The 16,004-nt window shown below is 44.8% G+C and overlaps 1 protein-coding gene across 2 annotated transcripts in view; it reads left to right on the top strand.

Annotated features, from left to right (window-relative positions):
* The first annotated feature begins 1,359 nt into the window (after nt 1–1,359).
* Nucleotides 1,360–16,004, top strand: part of NEBL (nebulette) — a 142,454-nt gene continuing 127,809 nt past the window's right edge. The window contains exons 1-2 of one of the 2 annotated variants that reach the window (XM_033165665.1): nt 1,360–1,697; nt 4,166–4,260. In XM_033165665.1, the coding sequence (XP_033021556.1) occupies nt 1,629–1,697; nt 4,166–4,260 (164 nt within the window). In that variant the 5' untranslated portion in view covers nt 1,360–1,628. The remainder of the gene's footprint in view (nt 1,698–4,165; nt 4,261–16,004) is intronic. The other variant, XM_033165664.1, reaches the window with a different exon arrangement.

The following is a 16,004-nucleotide window of genomic DNA, read 5'->3' as shown; positions in this document are numbered from 1 at the left end:
CCAGGGTCCAACTCAGCAGAATCAAGAAGCACCACCACCTAATGAGCTGGGCCAAGGATCTAAAAGGAGTGGAGGAATCTGTGGCCTTTCAAATATTGTTGGACTCAAACTCCCATCAGCCCCAGCCATCATGGCCAAGAACCAGGTGATGGAAGCTGAGGTCCACCAGCACCGGAGGGCCAAAGCTTTTCCCAAAATTACCAAACTGCACCCCTGATAGTTTGTTTGGACCCTGGACAAGAACCAGAAGGCTGAGAGGGAGCGTGTGTCAAAAGGAAAATGATTTGATACTGATTTATATATTGTTATGAGTTTTGGAGGGAGGAAGTAGGCTGTATGCGAGATCCTGGATCCAACAAGTGTTAGAATATAAGCCAGTCTAGCTTACTGTGTTGAAGTGATCGCCTGGGTGATGGGCCATTAAGAGAACCAAGGAAAGGGGGCTCTGTGTGAGAAGACAAATGGGTGGGGCCCCTCCATCAATTCAGAGAGTTAGGAGAAATCCTTAATTTAGAGTTCAGAGTGGCAGTGATGTCACCTAGAGTTAAAGCAGCAAGCTGAAGAGTGTCAGAGCAATGTTTGCTTTCTGTTTAAATCCAAGGCTGTATCTATGGGAGAAACAAGACCCTTTTGGGGTGCTAATGCTGCGAACCACTTCATCATAGGCTCAGGTTGTATATATGTATAAATAAACCACCTATAATAAAGACGCCACAGTCTCCTCTGTACCTCATTCCAAAAAGACGTGAACCCTGGATAAGTGCCTGGAACCTCTGCAATCTCACATCACTGGGATATTGGGATGGCATGCCACACTACAGAAGTAGCTTTGTATAATACTTTTATATGCAATATTGTAATATTTTGTTTAAGCTGCCTGTGGTTGCTCTGGTTTTTTGTACACCGCTTAGAGACATTTTAAATATATTAAGCGGTATAGAAATCAATCAATCAATCAAATCAAATCAAATTGCACAATGAAGTAAAACTCAGTAGGGGGAGGTTTGCAAACGCATCTTGTTGGGAGGTTGGATCCTTGGAGCTTGGAAGGAGCTACCAGTGAAGGAATCCTTTCTTCTTCCCTACTTTCCCCCACCTCATGATAAGTTTCGAAGGCAACAACTCATCCATGCTTACGTTTCCATTCTTCTCTAGCCGTTATGGCTAAGCCATAGCAGCAGAGAGGCTAGGCCACGTCCCTCCACCTGCTCCGGGGGTCCTCCTCTTCCTTAGAGAGAGAGGCCTGGCGGCGAAGGGAGCAGCCCGCGTCAAGCAGCCCGCCCCCTTCATTCAGCGCGGCGGGTCTCTCCTTCTCTCTCTGCTGGAGGAGCGGAGCGCGCAGGCACGAGGCGGAGGCAGAGGCGGGCGCAGGCGGAGGAGGCTCCAGGCAGCGGTTGTTTCCCCCCTCCCACTCGCTTGCACATGCTGCCGAGCCTCTGTCGCAGCCGCCGCCGCCAGCTGGAGCCGCGCTTCCGCCGCTGACCTTCCTCGCCAGAGAGTCCGCAGTGCCCGGCGATTTATCCGCCTCGCGCCTCGCCTCGCTGCTCAGCGCCGCGGCGGCGGGCAGGGAATGCCCCAGCAGCTCTGGGCGGCCGCTTCCGCCGGGACGCTTCGCGGGCAGCTCGACCATGAACCCTCAGTGCGCCCGCTGTGGCAAAGTCGTCTATCCGACCGAGAAAGTCAACTGCCTGGATAAGGTGCGCGCGAGGGAGGGCGGGGTGCGGGGGGGACGGGACGACGACGACGACAGGAGGATGAGGGCTGAGGGGAAGGAGGACGGGGGGCGACCCGTGTGTGTGTATGAGGGGGGAAGGAGGCTCCCCTCACGAGCTGCTTCTGAACTCCCTCGCCTCACTCCCCTCGCTGCCCAGCGTCATTTTGCTTCACCTGCTTGAAGAAGTGCCCGCTGCTCCCCCCAAAAAATCGGAAAATGCGTCGCTTTTTATTTTGTGTGTGAGGAGAGAGGGCTTCGGGGTTATTCGGGGTGCCTTCGTTTTCCTCCCGCCCCTTGAACTTGACCCCCCACCCCACCCCACCCAAGAGGGGGGAAAGTGTCCGCCACCTGCACTTGTGAGGGGTGAAAAGGGAAACGTAACAAAACGTAATTATAATTATAATGATGACGATAAAAAGCCAGAGCATGGTAATTTCCACCCCCCTCGCCTTTCCAGTTTAAGCGCGGGCTGAACGTTGCCCTTGCGGCTCCCCTGAGAGGAGCACGGACGGGACGCGTGAGGGAAGGGGGCGAAGCGGAGGAGCAAGGTGGGGGTGGGGGGTGGGCGGCGGCGAGGGAGCGCCACGAAGGGTTAATGGGGAGTCGTGAGGTGTTGGTGGTCGTGGGGGACGCACAGGCGGGCGCCTTCGGAGGAGTGGCGCGCGGTGGCCTGGCGCTGCGCTCGGCCCCGCCGCCTGCTTTGGGGAGCTGGGCTGCGGTGGGACTAGAGAGGCTGGAACGGGAAGCTTCGCAGGTGGCCGAGCGCGCGCCTGGGCGGCTGCTTGTGCATCGGAATCTGCACCGCTGCTCCTCCCACGCCTCGTTCTCTAATCTGCGCGGCGGTGGCGGGGTGGGCAGACGGTAATTAACGTGTCAACCAGCCACTGACGCATCGCGAAGCGCGGTCGCCGCGGTCGGGGCGGAGCAAGATTAAACTGGATACACCCCCCCCGGCCGTCAGTTTTGTGAGGGGTCTAGTCAAGTCCCCTTTCAATCCGTCCAGAAAGCTGCTTTAGGTTGCATATGCTCAGCAGGCAGCACAGTAGGTGAAGGAAAGCCCCCTCCATCCCTCCCCGGGTGCCCCCCCTCTCTAGGGAAATGATGGCCGAAGCTGCCCCGCGCCCCCCTCGCCCCCCTCTCTTTAGCCCTAAAGGTGAGTCGTCCCTTTGCTCGGGACTCGGAGCGGTTTCATCGCCTCCAGGGCTGCAGTGCAGAAGGAGATGCTTCTGACAACGGCAGCTTCTTACGCAACTGCAGCCAGCTCGGATGGTGTGACTGACAGGCAAGTCACAGGAGCGGGTGAGGCACATTATCAGCATCCCGGGCATGCCCTTTTCTCCGAAATGAAGTCTCCTGTCTCTCTCCCCATGGTGGTGGTGATCACAAAAGCACGTTTGTCTGAAGAAAAAACAGCAAAACATTGAGGCTGTGTCAGATGCCTCCATTTCTCTGCACCTTCACCTCCCCAAAAGGGGATGGGTGCCTCTTAGACTTCAGGGTGGAGGTAGTTTCTGTAAAAGTACAAACAGGCTTAATGGGTGGCATTTGTTTATGCAGTGTTTGGGATTGGTATTTGCTGAAAGATTTAAAAAAAATAACCTTATTTCCTTCTACTACTCAAAGCAACCCAGAACCAATTTTTTTGGGGGGGTGTATATGTATGTGTAAAACTTAGAAAGGTAAAGCTGAGGTCATCCGGGATGTGTGACAGGCTAAGGAGATGATGTGATTTATCACTTAAATAAACTGTTGCCCACCTAGTTAAATGATGACATGATGACATCCTAAATCTTCAGGGAGTCACCATTATGCTGGGCTTGACCATATGTAATAGCAAAAATGCCCAGACTGTATCATTCATTTTAAAAGTCAGACAAATGACACTTCTGTCACTTGCTTCATAGGGTGTGAGTGTTTATTTGTTGGAAGAGGCCTTGGATTGGATCCAGTCAGACTAAGTTGGTTGAATTCAGTATGTTTCCGAGCACAATTCAAAGTGTTGGTGCTGACCTTTAAAGCTCTAAATGTCCTTGGTCCAGTATACCTGAAGGGGCGTCTCCACCCCCATCGTTCTGCCCGGACACTGAGGTCCAGTGCCAAGGGCCTTCTGGCGGTTCCCTCACTACGAGAAGCCAAGTTACAGGGAACCAGGCAGAGGGCCTTCTCGGTAGTGGCACCTGCCCTGTGGAACACCCTCCCACCAGATGTCAAAGAGGAAACCAACTACCAGACTTTTAGGAGACATCTGAAAGCAGCCCTGTTTAGGGAAGCTTTTAATGTTTAATAGATTATTGTATTTTAACATTCTAAATTAAAAAGGTTTTTGATTTGCACAATGAAGTAAAACTGTAAAATTAGTAGAATTTTTAAAAATTGGAAATCCCTCTTTCATTGTGTAAATGGAAAATATTGGCTGTGATACCATATGTAACACTATGAATTTTTTTCCAGTACTGGCACAAAGGATGCTTCCATTGCGAGGTCTGCAAAATGGCTCTAAACATGAACAACTACAAAGGGTATGAGAAGAAACCCTACTGCAATGCGTAAGTGTCGCACATCGTCTAGTTTTACAGAACTGTACTGGATCTAAAAGGGTGTACTGTATGTCTGGGCAGACTTTTACGCTGTGTACATGTTACTGTAAAAGTTAAAACATCATTACATTGGGTGTTTGCTTGCATGGATAAGGGCAAAAGCATATTGTGTTTAACCCATGGAAGGGTTATTTTGGAAAAAGTGACCCCAATTCCAGAGGAGTCCCTCCTTTTACACAAACACATTCTTTTTATGGCCCACTACAGTTTTTAAACCACAATTTGTATTATCCTTTCTCACTGAAGGGTAGGAATAATATTCGTTTTATTCTGCTTATGGTTCTTTGGATCCAAACCTATGAAATCATAGTGGACTCACTATATGTACTTTTGGTCTATTTTATGCTGTGAAAGAGGGAAACACTTGAGTATATATTGTGGGAAGCCTCGGTTCTGGTTCCCTGTGGATAGTATACATGTACTTAAAAATGAGCAACATTTCTTTCCACATGTTATGGGCTATGGTACTAGTAGATGAACAATGTGGAATTTTCATTGTATTTTTGTAGTTGATTTTCCTGTGTAATGTTTTATTCTGCTGCTGAAGACGCTGTCCTGTTTCATTGTTAATTGTGTTGTTTTATAATGTGGATTATTCCCCAGTATTTTTTTTTACTTCTATTTATGATGTTGACAGTATGTTGTAAACTTAGATCTTTATTTTCTGAAACATACATCGTATATAAACTGTCTAAATAAAAATAATGTGGTGTGTGATATCATAGCATGTGAATAGGCCACGATTGTGGTTGTAAAATCCACATTTCATAGTGTACCTTAATTTCCATCTATTGATTTTGAGGCTTTAGTGCAGGGATGGGGAAACTGACCCTCTGGATGTTGCTGGACTACAACTCCCATCATCCCTGACCATTGGCTTTGCTGGCTGGAGCTGATGAGAGCTGGAGTCTGATAACATCTGGCAGGCTACAGGTTCTTTATCTCAGCTGTGGTGGGCTAAAGCAAAGGCTTATCTCTTTCAGTCAAAATGCAGAAGCAACAGGAAGACATATTGGTCTGCTTGTGAGTGATGATGATTTTTTTGAAGTAAAAATGAAATTGGGGGTCAATTTTTTTTTGAAGTATTATTGTTTGGGGAAAGAAAAAAAAAGCAGTATACAGATATTGTGGTCACTTTTTCAAGAGCCCATATGCCTGCTGGGAACTTGTCATCCGTTTCAGTTATGTAGCTTTATTGCAGCTCATCCCTTGGTATCGGATGCTTGAACATGTCGTTCATGCTTGTTAGTGGCAATATCTCGATTATAGCAGATTTCTATTTTATTGTGAATTCCTCTTTGCACAGTGGGCATGTACTGCAGCTGTGTAGTTTGGCTCACCTAGGAAGTGATGGTGGCCTACCTGTTCTGCACACGTCTGCATTTCCCTTGAAGGGTCAGAGTTGCAGCTTGGGGATGCTGCTAGATTCAGGTTTGATACTGGATGCCCAAATTGCATCTGTGGTGAACAGTACTTTCTATCAACTAAGGCAGGTGTGCTGGCTGCCGCTACTCCTGGACAAAGAGAACCTAGCCTATTGATGGCTACTAGCCACAATGGCTATGTTCTTCCTCCATGGTTGGAGGCAGTAATGCTTCTGAATGCCAGTTGCCGGAAACCATAGGAGGGGGGAGTGCTCTTGTGCTTAGATCCTGCTTGTGAATTTTCCAGAGGCATCTGGTTGGCCGCTGGGAGAACAAGATGTTTCACTAGATGGGTCACTGGTCTGATCCAGCAGGCTCATCTTATGTTCTTATGGCCAATGCTATCATTGCTTTGGTTACTGCCAGAACATTGGTGTGACTGTGACAGTAACCTGAGGATTTCTCAAATACTTCATTTAGTTCAAAACACAATTGCTAGTCTACTAACTGGGGCCAGCCATATGGAAAACGTATTACCAGTTCTTAAACTACACAGACTGTTGTCCCACTTATGGACACAGTTCTGATGTTTATCTTTTTAAAGCCATAAACAACTTGGGACCTGAGTAGCTGTAAGGATAATTTAGATCATGTGCTTTCCCCCCAGATGAGCCTGCTCATAGGTTGTAATTGTTTTCCAAGCCTCCTTGCTTTCTGAATATTGGTGGTAGAGTTGAGTGGCCAGAGAGGAGGAGGTGGAATGTCCTCCCAAGAGAAACTTGCCGGTCACTGAACTTGGTGCTCTTTTGCACCAGAAAATACCTCATTTTATTTGCCCAGGACATCCAGCATGTCTCCTTGCTAGTTTTACCTAACCATTTCTACTGACTTTACCATTTCTGCTATGCCAGTTTTATATACTGTTTGTTTATTTATTGCATTTATATCTCATCTTTTCCTCCAAGGAGCTCAGTGCTGAGTACATGGTTCCCCACTCCTTATTTAATCCCACAAAAGCCTGCAAGGTAGTGACTGGCCTATGGTCATCCAATGAGCCTCATGGCCAGGTGGAAATTTGAACCCTAACCCTTCTGTCCTAGGTCCTAGTCCAACAATCCAGCAGATATGTTAGTTTTTTTGCTTTTTTAATAAAAAGTCCCATTTTACCATGTTTGTTCAGGACATTTTATGATGGATTCATGGTTGTCAACAAAATTCAAACTGCTTTTTAGTATGTTCTGCTTTGTACTGTTCCAATTGCTGCTGTCTTATTGTTGTAATGTTAACAAAGTTTTAATTATTGTATTGTGTGTGTGTGTGTGTGTGTGTGTGTGTGTATAGTGCCTTGAAAGGTAGAATATAAATATTAGAAATAAATAAAATCTGGCACATGTTTGTATCTGGTTCCATGCCCTGAGAGTTCCTCCCTTCAGAACACCAAATTATTGGGTAATTAGTCTTATACTAGTGCCAAGATAGGAAACCTGTGGCCCAGCAGCTGTTTTTTGCACCATACCTGCTATCATCCATGATCATTGGCCATGTTAGCTGTGTTGGAATCCAACAACATCTAGAGGGCTGCGGTAGAATGACTCCCCCCTCCCCAACAGCATCAGTATAGAATGATTTATTTCAAATTGCCTTCTCATGATGCCTGGTATCTAAGACTACTCTTAAATGAATTTCAAATAAGAATGGGCACAAACACAATCAAAGTTGTGCACTCCTATCCCTCCTTTTGGAGCAAATGGGATTTAAAAAGGTTTAAGTGAGTTTTCTAGTTTGTATGCATGATGTGTTCTTGCCTGAGAGAAAACAGGGCTTTCTTTTAATCACTGGAAAAGGAGACTTGCCATTCCAGCTTGTGATTTATTTACCTGTTTGCTTTTTCATGTAGTTGCCCAAACAAAATCAAGTTGCTGTTTACAGTAATGCTTTTTTTTTTTTAAAAAAAGCTTGATCCTTTTAGTGTTAGTAGGACACTTATGTTACTGTTGAGTTTAGTATGCAGTCGGAATGCTGGAAATGAAGGCTGAATGCATTTGGCAACTGAACTGTTCTCCAGTAAAAATATAATAAATACAAACCAAAGAGTGTCTCTTTAGGTGTGCAAAGAATTTTTGTACCAGACTTCTCCAACCTGGTGCCCTCCATTGTTGTGGACTTCAGCTCTAGCTGACATGATCCATAGTCAGGGGTGATGGGGGTTGTAGTTCAATATATTAGGTGGCTTCCAGGCTGGAGTAGACTGATTTATACTCTAAAAGTAAAGGTAAGAGCCAGTGTGGTGTAGTGGTTAAGAGTGGTAGACTCGTAATCTGGGGAACCGGGTTCGCATCTCCGCTCCTCCACATGCAGCTGCTGGGTGACCTTGGGCTTGTCACACTTCTTTGAAGTCTCTCAGCCCCACTCACCACACAGAGTGTTTGTTGTGGGGGAGGAAGGGAAAGGAGAATGTTAGCCGCTTTGAGACTCCTTTGGGTAGTGAAAAGCGGGATATCAAATCCAAACTCTTCTAAAAGTAGGGGTGCAGGTGGCACTGTGATCTAAACCACTGAGCCTCTTGGGCTTGCCAATCAGAACGTCAGGGGTTCGAATCCCCGCAACGGGGTGAGCTCCTTTTGCTCTGTCCCAGCTCCTGCCAACCTAGAAGTTCGAAAGCACACCAGTGCATGTGGAAGTTAAATGGCGCTTCCGTGTGCTCTGGCTTCCGTTATGGTGTTCTGTTGCACTAGAAATGGTTTTGTCATGCTGGCACATGACCCGGAAAACTGTCTGTGGACAAACGCCGGCTCCCTCAGCCTGAAAGCAAGATGAGCTCTGCAACCCCATAGTTGCCTTTGACTGGACTTAACTGTCCAGGGGTCCTTTACCTTACCCTAAAAGTGTACTATAAACGCTTTAATGAGTTGAAGGCCAAATAGTTGATCTTAGTGTTCAAAATACATATCTCCATTATTCCAGTGGCATATTAGTGTTGGCAATGAATTTATTTAATAATAGTATACACTTTGATCTGATTTCTTATACTTTTTAACCTGGTAGTCAGGTGTCTTTTTACTCTTAAAATACTTTTGCAAAAGACATAAGTTATATTTCTTATTTGTCTTTTTCTATTATATTTTTAAAATATATTTTAGCTGTGCATATGGCTGGTATGTGTAACTTAGAAAATTCCCATTTTGAATATGAAATGGGACTATAAAAAGTGCATTGCCCATGAGATGTGCATTTTCCTATTCCAGTGAGCTGATGAGATCATAAGATTTGCATTGCTGCTCATCAGTTGCTATCTTAACCATAGCACTCAGAGCTTTTCTCCTGGGGGCTTTGTCTCAATTACATTAGAAAAAGGTGTGCTGTGTTTCAAAATGCTTAAATATCAACATCTGAGCATCTTTAATGGTGCAATGCCTTGGTGCAAAAGCAGGAAATTTGTGAACGTGGCCTTGGAAACAGAGTGTACTGATTAAGAACCTGTCTTGATGCTGGATTCTAGCAGCTGTTCAGAAAAAGGAAGGGAAGAAGAAACTGGTGAGGGGCTTCTTCACACCAGCATCACTTCTTACAACAGCTGCAAGAAGAACATGCAAACTTCCACAACTGCCTCTACTTGTGTTAAGCTCATGATAGGCACTTACATGCCGCCATAGGCTAAATTTGACTTTTGATATCACCCAATATCATTCTAAAGGTTTGTTTCTAGTAACACATTGAAAGCTAGGGATAGTTGTATGAAGAGGCCTTTCAAGTTAAAAAATATACAGAAGTACCTTAATGATTTATTTATTTATTTATTTATACCATGCCTTTTTCCCTGACAGGGAATTAAGGCTGCTTACAGATACAATAAGAACAGCTAAAAACATACGGGGGAAAACCTCCAATCATAAAAAACCAATTAAACATTAATATAATTTTACACACACACACACACACACACACACACACAATCTATTAAAAACCTACAAATATTTACTGCAAAAACAGCATGGCACCAGACCTTTCATTAAAAGCAGTCAGTTCTAAAAAGCCTGTTGGAGTAAGAAAGTGTTCTAGGACGAGCTGGGCTGATTTTGATTAATGACAAAAAGGAGTTTCCACTTACCGGTACCATTCTTCAGATGAGGGGAAGTGGTTTATCTGCTGGTGAAAATATCTCGGGACAGGCTTTTTCATAGGTTATGTCCTTGTGATCATAAAAACACAAAGCTTTATGGGTTGTACAGCCATATTCTGGATCAGTCAATCAAATCGGACAAGAATGGTAGTGAGGCAAGTTAGTGGCTGTGGTTGTATGAATGAAATGCGCCCCTAAATACCATGAGTGTAACATAATCTTGGATAGTACTCTCAGCCTCTATGACAAAGCTTTTAGGCAAGTGATTTGTTATCTCGGCTTTAGGTATTTGCTACGTTATCTGCCAGTCTTTCCAGTTTTCCTTCTCTCTCCATTTTCTTTCCATATCTTTTTTATTCTCTTCAGTTCTTTCCCCCTTCTCCATTGTTCATGGTCGCATCCATACCATACATTTAAAGCACATGGCTCTCCCCACAAAGAATCCTGGGAACTGTAGTTCACACCTCACAGAACTATATTTCCCAGTATCATTAACAAACTGCAGTTCCCAGGATACTTTGAGGGAAGCAATGAGCACTGAATGCATGGAGTGGATGAAACCCATGTCTGCCCCCATTCCTCCTCAGAAATTTCTCTTTTCTCTTCCACAGGAGAGAATAAACAGGGTAAATGCTACTCTGTGTGTCTGTGTGAATGTGGTTTGTGGTTTGGATAACTGGAGCTTAAGGACAAAAGTAAGTGGAGCTGCAAACTCAAATGGTGAAGTTATTTTGGGGAGGCCTACAAAGCAGCAGAAGCAAAAATGACCTGTTTACTAAAGCATGGTAATGAAAAGTGCTTTTCAAACCTGCCTGAGTTGAAAGGGATGGCAGCAAAATGATGAACGTTGAATGTTGGCATGCAGAAATTCTGGTTTGGGCAGGGAGATGATCTCTTTGTACTTGCTCTGCAGCAATGTAATCTTTTAAGAAGCCTTTCCTGTTATTAGTTGTTAGAGGATAGCAGTTGCACAAATGTGGTGCCTATGGCTACAGCCATGTAGGTCATACCCTTCCAGTTCAGTAGCATCAGAATATACATATATAAAATTTTTGATCTGGTGCTGTTGGAGTTGCAAGTGAAGATCCATCTACTTAAGGGGCTACCTACAGGTAGTCTGTTTTGAGTTGTTTAAACTAGGATTGTGCATGCTGCACCTCATCTGATCCAGGGTCTAGCCCAGTGCTGTCAAGTATCCCGTTTTCCCCGGGATTCTCCCTTATTTCAAGCAGTTTCCTGCTGCTCTCCCTTATTTTTTATTTCCCTTAAATTTCCCGTTTTTAATGGAAGCAGCTCCTCTCCTGCTGGCCAGGGACTGGGTGGGAAGACCTCGTCTACTTGGAGAGAAAAGCCTCAGCCCTCAAAGCAAGTGGGAGCCGTTTCCCATGCTTACAGGGGGGTGTATTCCTCCCCCTGCATCAGCCCGTATCCATTGCCACTGAGCCCCTCAGGCGGCCAATAGGGTTAGCTGGTGGGTGGAGCCTGGCTGCCTTTGAGCAGCTGCTGCTTCCTGTCCTGTTTTGATGGGATCAGACAAGAAGACGATGGGGCTCCATCGCGCGGAGCACATGGCTGCCCTCCTCTTTGCTCCACTCCGAGCCCGAGCCCGCTTGGAGTTTACATTGCTGCTCTGCCCACTTTTGCTTCTGATTCCGCCCACCACTGACATGTGACTGTTCCCGGGATAGGTGAGACTGCTGATCCCTTATTTTCAAATCCGAAACTTGACAGCTATGGTCTAGCCTGCAATTTCAGATTGGCAGGCTGATCTCAGGTCAGCTCAACCCAGATTCAAGCCCCACATTGATTTGGGAGCCAGCCTTTCCTACCACCTCCTTCTGATACCTTCATGTTTAATCAGAGCTTATAAAACCCTGATTAAACCTGTGGTTAGGGGTTGGGTAAGGAGAAGCAACAGCTCCTTCCCCCTCCACCTAACCCACACAGCAGCCAACAGGATTAAGTCCATGGAGGTGCAATTCGGCTAGGAGCTGCTTTTCCAGTATGTTCCCAGAAGGGAACACGGTGAGTGGAGGGTTTCAACCCTGCTAAGTTTGGCTGCGCACACCTGTTCCCCACATGCAGCTAGAGCACAGTGTGGGGCTGTTTGAAAGCCCTTGTCACAAACAGGCTTGCAGAGACTGCCTGCCTCGTTTTCTTCCTTGCTGCCACTCAACTGCCACACCTTCTGACAGCCTCAGCCTGATTTGTCTGAAGCCCAGTTCCGCCCAAATTGCACTGGTTTGGTTCGGGCTTCTGCTGAATCCAGTGCACAGCACTAGTTTAAACTAGGAGATTTGGATGAGTATTTTGAGTGGCCTCTGGAGTTACTGCTTATTGGTACCCTTTTGTCTTTGTTCTCTGCCCAAAATTTCATTCTCCCACCAGCATCTGCTCTGCTTTGGGGAACTCCCCCTCTTACTTCCTTTACTGCCTTTGGCCATCTGCCTTCTTTGACTGCAGCTCCCAATTTTCTAGACCTCCTTTCCCCAACTTCATGCCCTCCAGATGTTTTGGAACCCAACTCCCATCAGCTCTAGCCAGCTGGGCCAATGGCTGGGGATGATGGATGTTTTAGACAGGTTAGAGAAGTCTGGCCTAGAAGACTCATGCTGCATCTATTCTTTTTCCTTTGGGCCTTCTATCTGCCTTTTCCTTCTCTGTAGTATCTGAGTAGCTCATAAATGACTGCCCTACATCTTCTGCTCACCTCATACCTTGATAAAATTAGGGCAGGTCAGTCAATGACTGATAGGGTTATATCTTTGCACATTTACTTTACATATAGCAAAGCAGCGCAGCAGTAGAGGAGAAAGGGAAACGAGTCATGACTGTGAGATATTTCTGGTTAGTAGGTAGGCTAGGGAAATATCTCAATTTGCTATAGACCTCTCCCAGAATGCTTCTATTATCTGAGAGATTGCCTCCTAAAGGCTTTATCTTTTCATCACTGCAAGCAAAAGAGTTTACCATGTGCTTTAAAAACGTTAGGATCCTTGGGGATCTGACTGGATGCAATGAATATTGTGTTGGAAGCCAACTCCTATGATTCACTACGTGATTAAGGTGCTGCAGTAAACTGTTGTCTCTGCTTCTATTTGAGCCTGCAGGAATCTTTTTTTTCCTTTTCAGGTCAAGGCTACGTTTTGTTACCTGATACCCCCATATGAGACAGAATTTTAGTAAGTTGCAGTGATAGAAATGCCTTTTAATATTTTTACTATGTGGAGGCAGGGCTTGGGAAACTGGCACATGAAGATTTGGTGAATACAGACTTCAAGCCACATTGGATACTCTTCTGAGGAAAAGCAAGTCTTATGAAGGTTTTAAAAAATAAAAATTTAATTAATGTTTATTTGGAAGTTAATTCCATTATATTGAATAGGGATTAAGTCCAGGTACATGCGTGCAGGTTTCAGCCTCAGAAGTCAGAAGTGTGGCATGACTCAGTATGGGTGTTGGTCTTTTCGATGGTTGAACTACACCTGCTGATGAAAGAAGGCCTGGGAAAATAGATACAACACAGACATGGTTGTATCCATTTCCCCAGGCTGGAAGCTTGCTTCCATCAGCATGAAGCACACCAACTTAAAAACCTCTGTGTTTTAGATCTGTTCTGCTTAGAGCCAGCCAACCTTGGTGCTGGCAGATTTCTCTTCAAGATGGCCATGATCTTTTCAAAAGCAGTGATAAGCTCTTAAATACCTGGAATAGAAAAAAAAGGTAGAGAAGTGAAGATCAACCAGTAATACACTTCCTTGAAACAAGGGACATAAAATATCCTAAGCGCTGAAATAAGCACGTCCCTTGAGACCTTAAAATATATTTATTGTGGCATTGGCTTTCTTATGCATATGACGAAGTGGGCTCTTGCCTATAAATTTTCCTGCTGCAGAGATGTGTTTAGCCACAGGGGTCTTAATCATTTTTGCCTCAGCAGACTGACATTGCTATCTCTCAGGAATTTAAAATAAAAGAGTACTTTTATGGAGACTGGTGGGACTTTAGGTGAGGGTTGTGAATCTTGGAATGCAGTGGGAGTTTATAATAGTTTATTAAGTAACCAGCATGCCAGGAGGCAGTTTGGTAGCAACTCTACATTGAACGACACAGTACTTTACAAACATTTTCATACAGATCTGTCATTTTAACATATGAGCTGTTTTTCTTTGTAGTTTCTTACCAAGATACTTACGAAGAACGAACGAAGAAATAAACAGTGTTATATGTCCCTCAGAAGTAAGTGCTTTTTACTCCCTCTGAGGTAAAGGTTATATCCAATTAAGTAGACCTATTGAGAGTAATCTATTAATTTCAGTGGGTCTATTCTGAGCATGACTAGTATTGGATACAACACCTTAGGGTTTTATTCATAGATCGTAGAATCAGAGAGCTGGAAAGGATCACGAGGGTCATCTTGGCCAACCTCCTAGAACCTTTTGCCCAACGTGGGGCTCAGACCCACAACCCTGAGATTAAAAGTCTCATACTTTACTGACTGAGCAAACATGGTCTTCTTATTTTCCTGTTTCAGCTGGCTTTTAGTGTGACAACAATGTGGTCTCTGAAGTGCCCCTCCATGGTTAAGATTCAGTTCTGTTGTCCATCTATCAATAATATTTCATTCTTCAAAAGCTTTCAAATTCATCACTGCTATGCAAGGTTTGGCATAGGTATACCATAATAGTAGGGGTGTTTGCTAATGTTTATTCAACTGAAAGGCCAAATACTGGCTGTTTAGGGCAAAACTTCTCACTATCTGCAGGCAAGTGCTGCTCTAGTTGTTTTTTTTTAACTTTCATGAAAGGAGTGTGGAAGAAGAGCTGCAACTAGTCTAGCATGCAAGGTGGTAGTTGTATGTAGTCCTGGCTCTTACTGGCAACTTGTTTCAGCAAAACAGGACTTGAACAACAGGCCTGGTATGCCTGAAATAGCCCTTTGGTTTTCCAGTGGAGTAAGGGGGCTGCTTGCTCCCACAAATTAATGAAAGAAAAGGAACTTCCTTCCTTGTTTACTGCACTCCTTCCAAACAACCTAGATTAAGGGTGGACAACTTTGTATTGCTGCCGCAGGGGGCAATGTGTCAGGGTCCACAAACTGACTGTGTGCATGGGTGGTGCTCAAGCCAATTTGGGGGTGGGGAAGGGGCAGAGCAAAAAGTGTGTGCAGCCACTGCCCATTTCTTTCCCTTTCTCCCTACCCAGGAGTCTGCTAGGGGATAAGTCTGATTGCTCTTGCTAGAAGCTCCGAATTAATTGCTTGAAGAGAATTGCTTTTGAAATTAGGCCGAGGGCCACATAAAATTAGGCCGAGGGCCATGTGGACTGCCCACCTGTGCCGAAGAGTAACAGATGCATCCCTGTTTGCAGTTGAAAAGGGAGAACCATCTGCTATGTTGCCCAATGAAGGGTCTGCACAAATCAGAAGGCTCTTATTGTAATGTAGAGCAAACTCAAGTATTGCAAAGGAGCATCAGACATTCTCTCTTCCATTTGAAGTCACGAGAATAAGAAATTAGTAAGAAATACCACAGAAGGGTTATCAATTGACCTCTCTGATTTTTGCCTATGTATCAATCAACCACTCAGTTGTCGCAAAACTTTTAATAGAAAATAATGCTAACTCTTCAGAGCATGTGTTAAATTGGCGGGGGAGGGATAATTTCGGGACTGGGAGCAAATGTAGCTCTCCAGGCCTCCCTGCATGGTCCTCTTTCATGGTCTTCTTTAACAGTAAAATATTGAAACATGTCAGCATCTACGTGTCTGGGTACACTGGCCTGAACAAAATTAAGGAGGTGCCAAAAAGAGAGCAGCGAAGGCTATTTGAAGGTTCCTTCATGTGTCCTTGAACTCTTGCTTACCTAGATAGAGGATATGGAGGTGTATCTGTGTGCATGTGTTTGTAAAAACTAGACAACTGTAGAAAGGTAAAATTTGTGGGATGTCAGTCAAGTCCAACATTCTAAGGGAGGACCAACTGCCACTTTGTGTCAGTTAGTTTTAGTCTGCTGGCTGGTTAGGCTGCTGCTGCTTAAAGATGTGTTAAGAGACTCACTAATATAGTTTATATCTTTTGTTTTGTAACCTAAATATGTACATAAATGAATCTGTCAGTAAATTACTTTATTTCAGCTATTAATCAGATCCCTGTGTATCTTTATTTTGAGGGGGATAAAGGGATTGACAATCAAGAAAGGACGAAAGACT

This window comes from Lacerta agilis, chromosome 12, assembly GCF_009819535.1.
Source record: "Lacerta agilis isolate rLacAgi1 chromosome 12, rLacAgi1.pri, whole genome shotgun sequence".
NCBI classification, from domain to species: domain Eukaryota; kingdom Metazoa; phylum Chordata; class Lepidosauria; order Squamata; family Lacertidae; genus Lacerta; species Lacerta agilis.
Note: the sequence above shows the minus strand (reverse complement) of the source record. Positions and strands in the feature narration are given on the sequence as shown.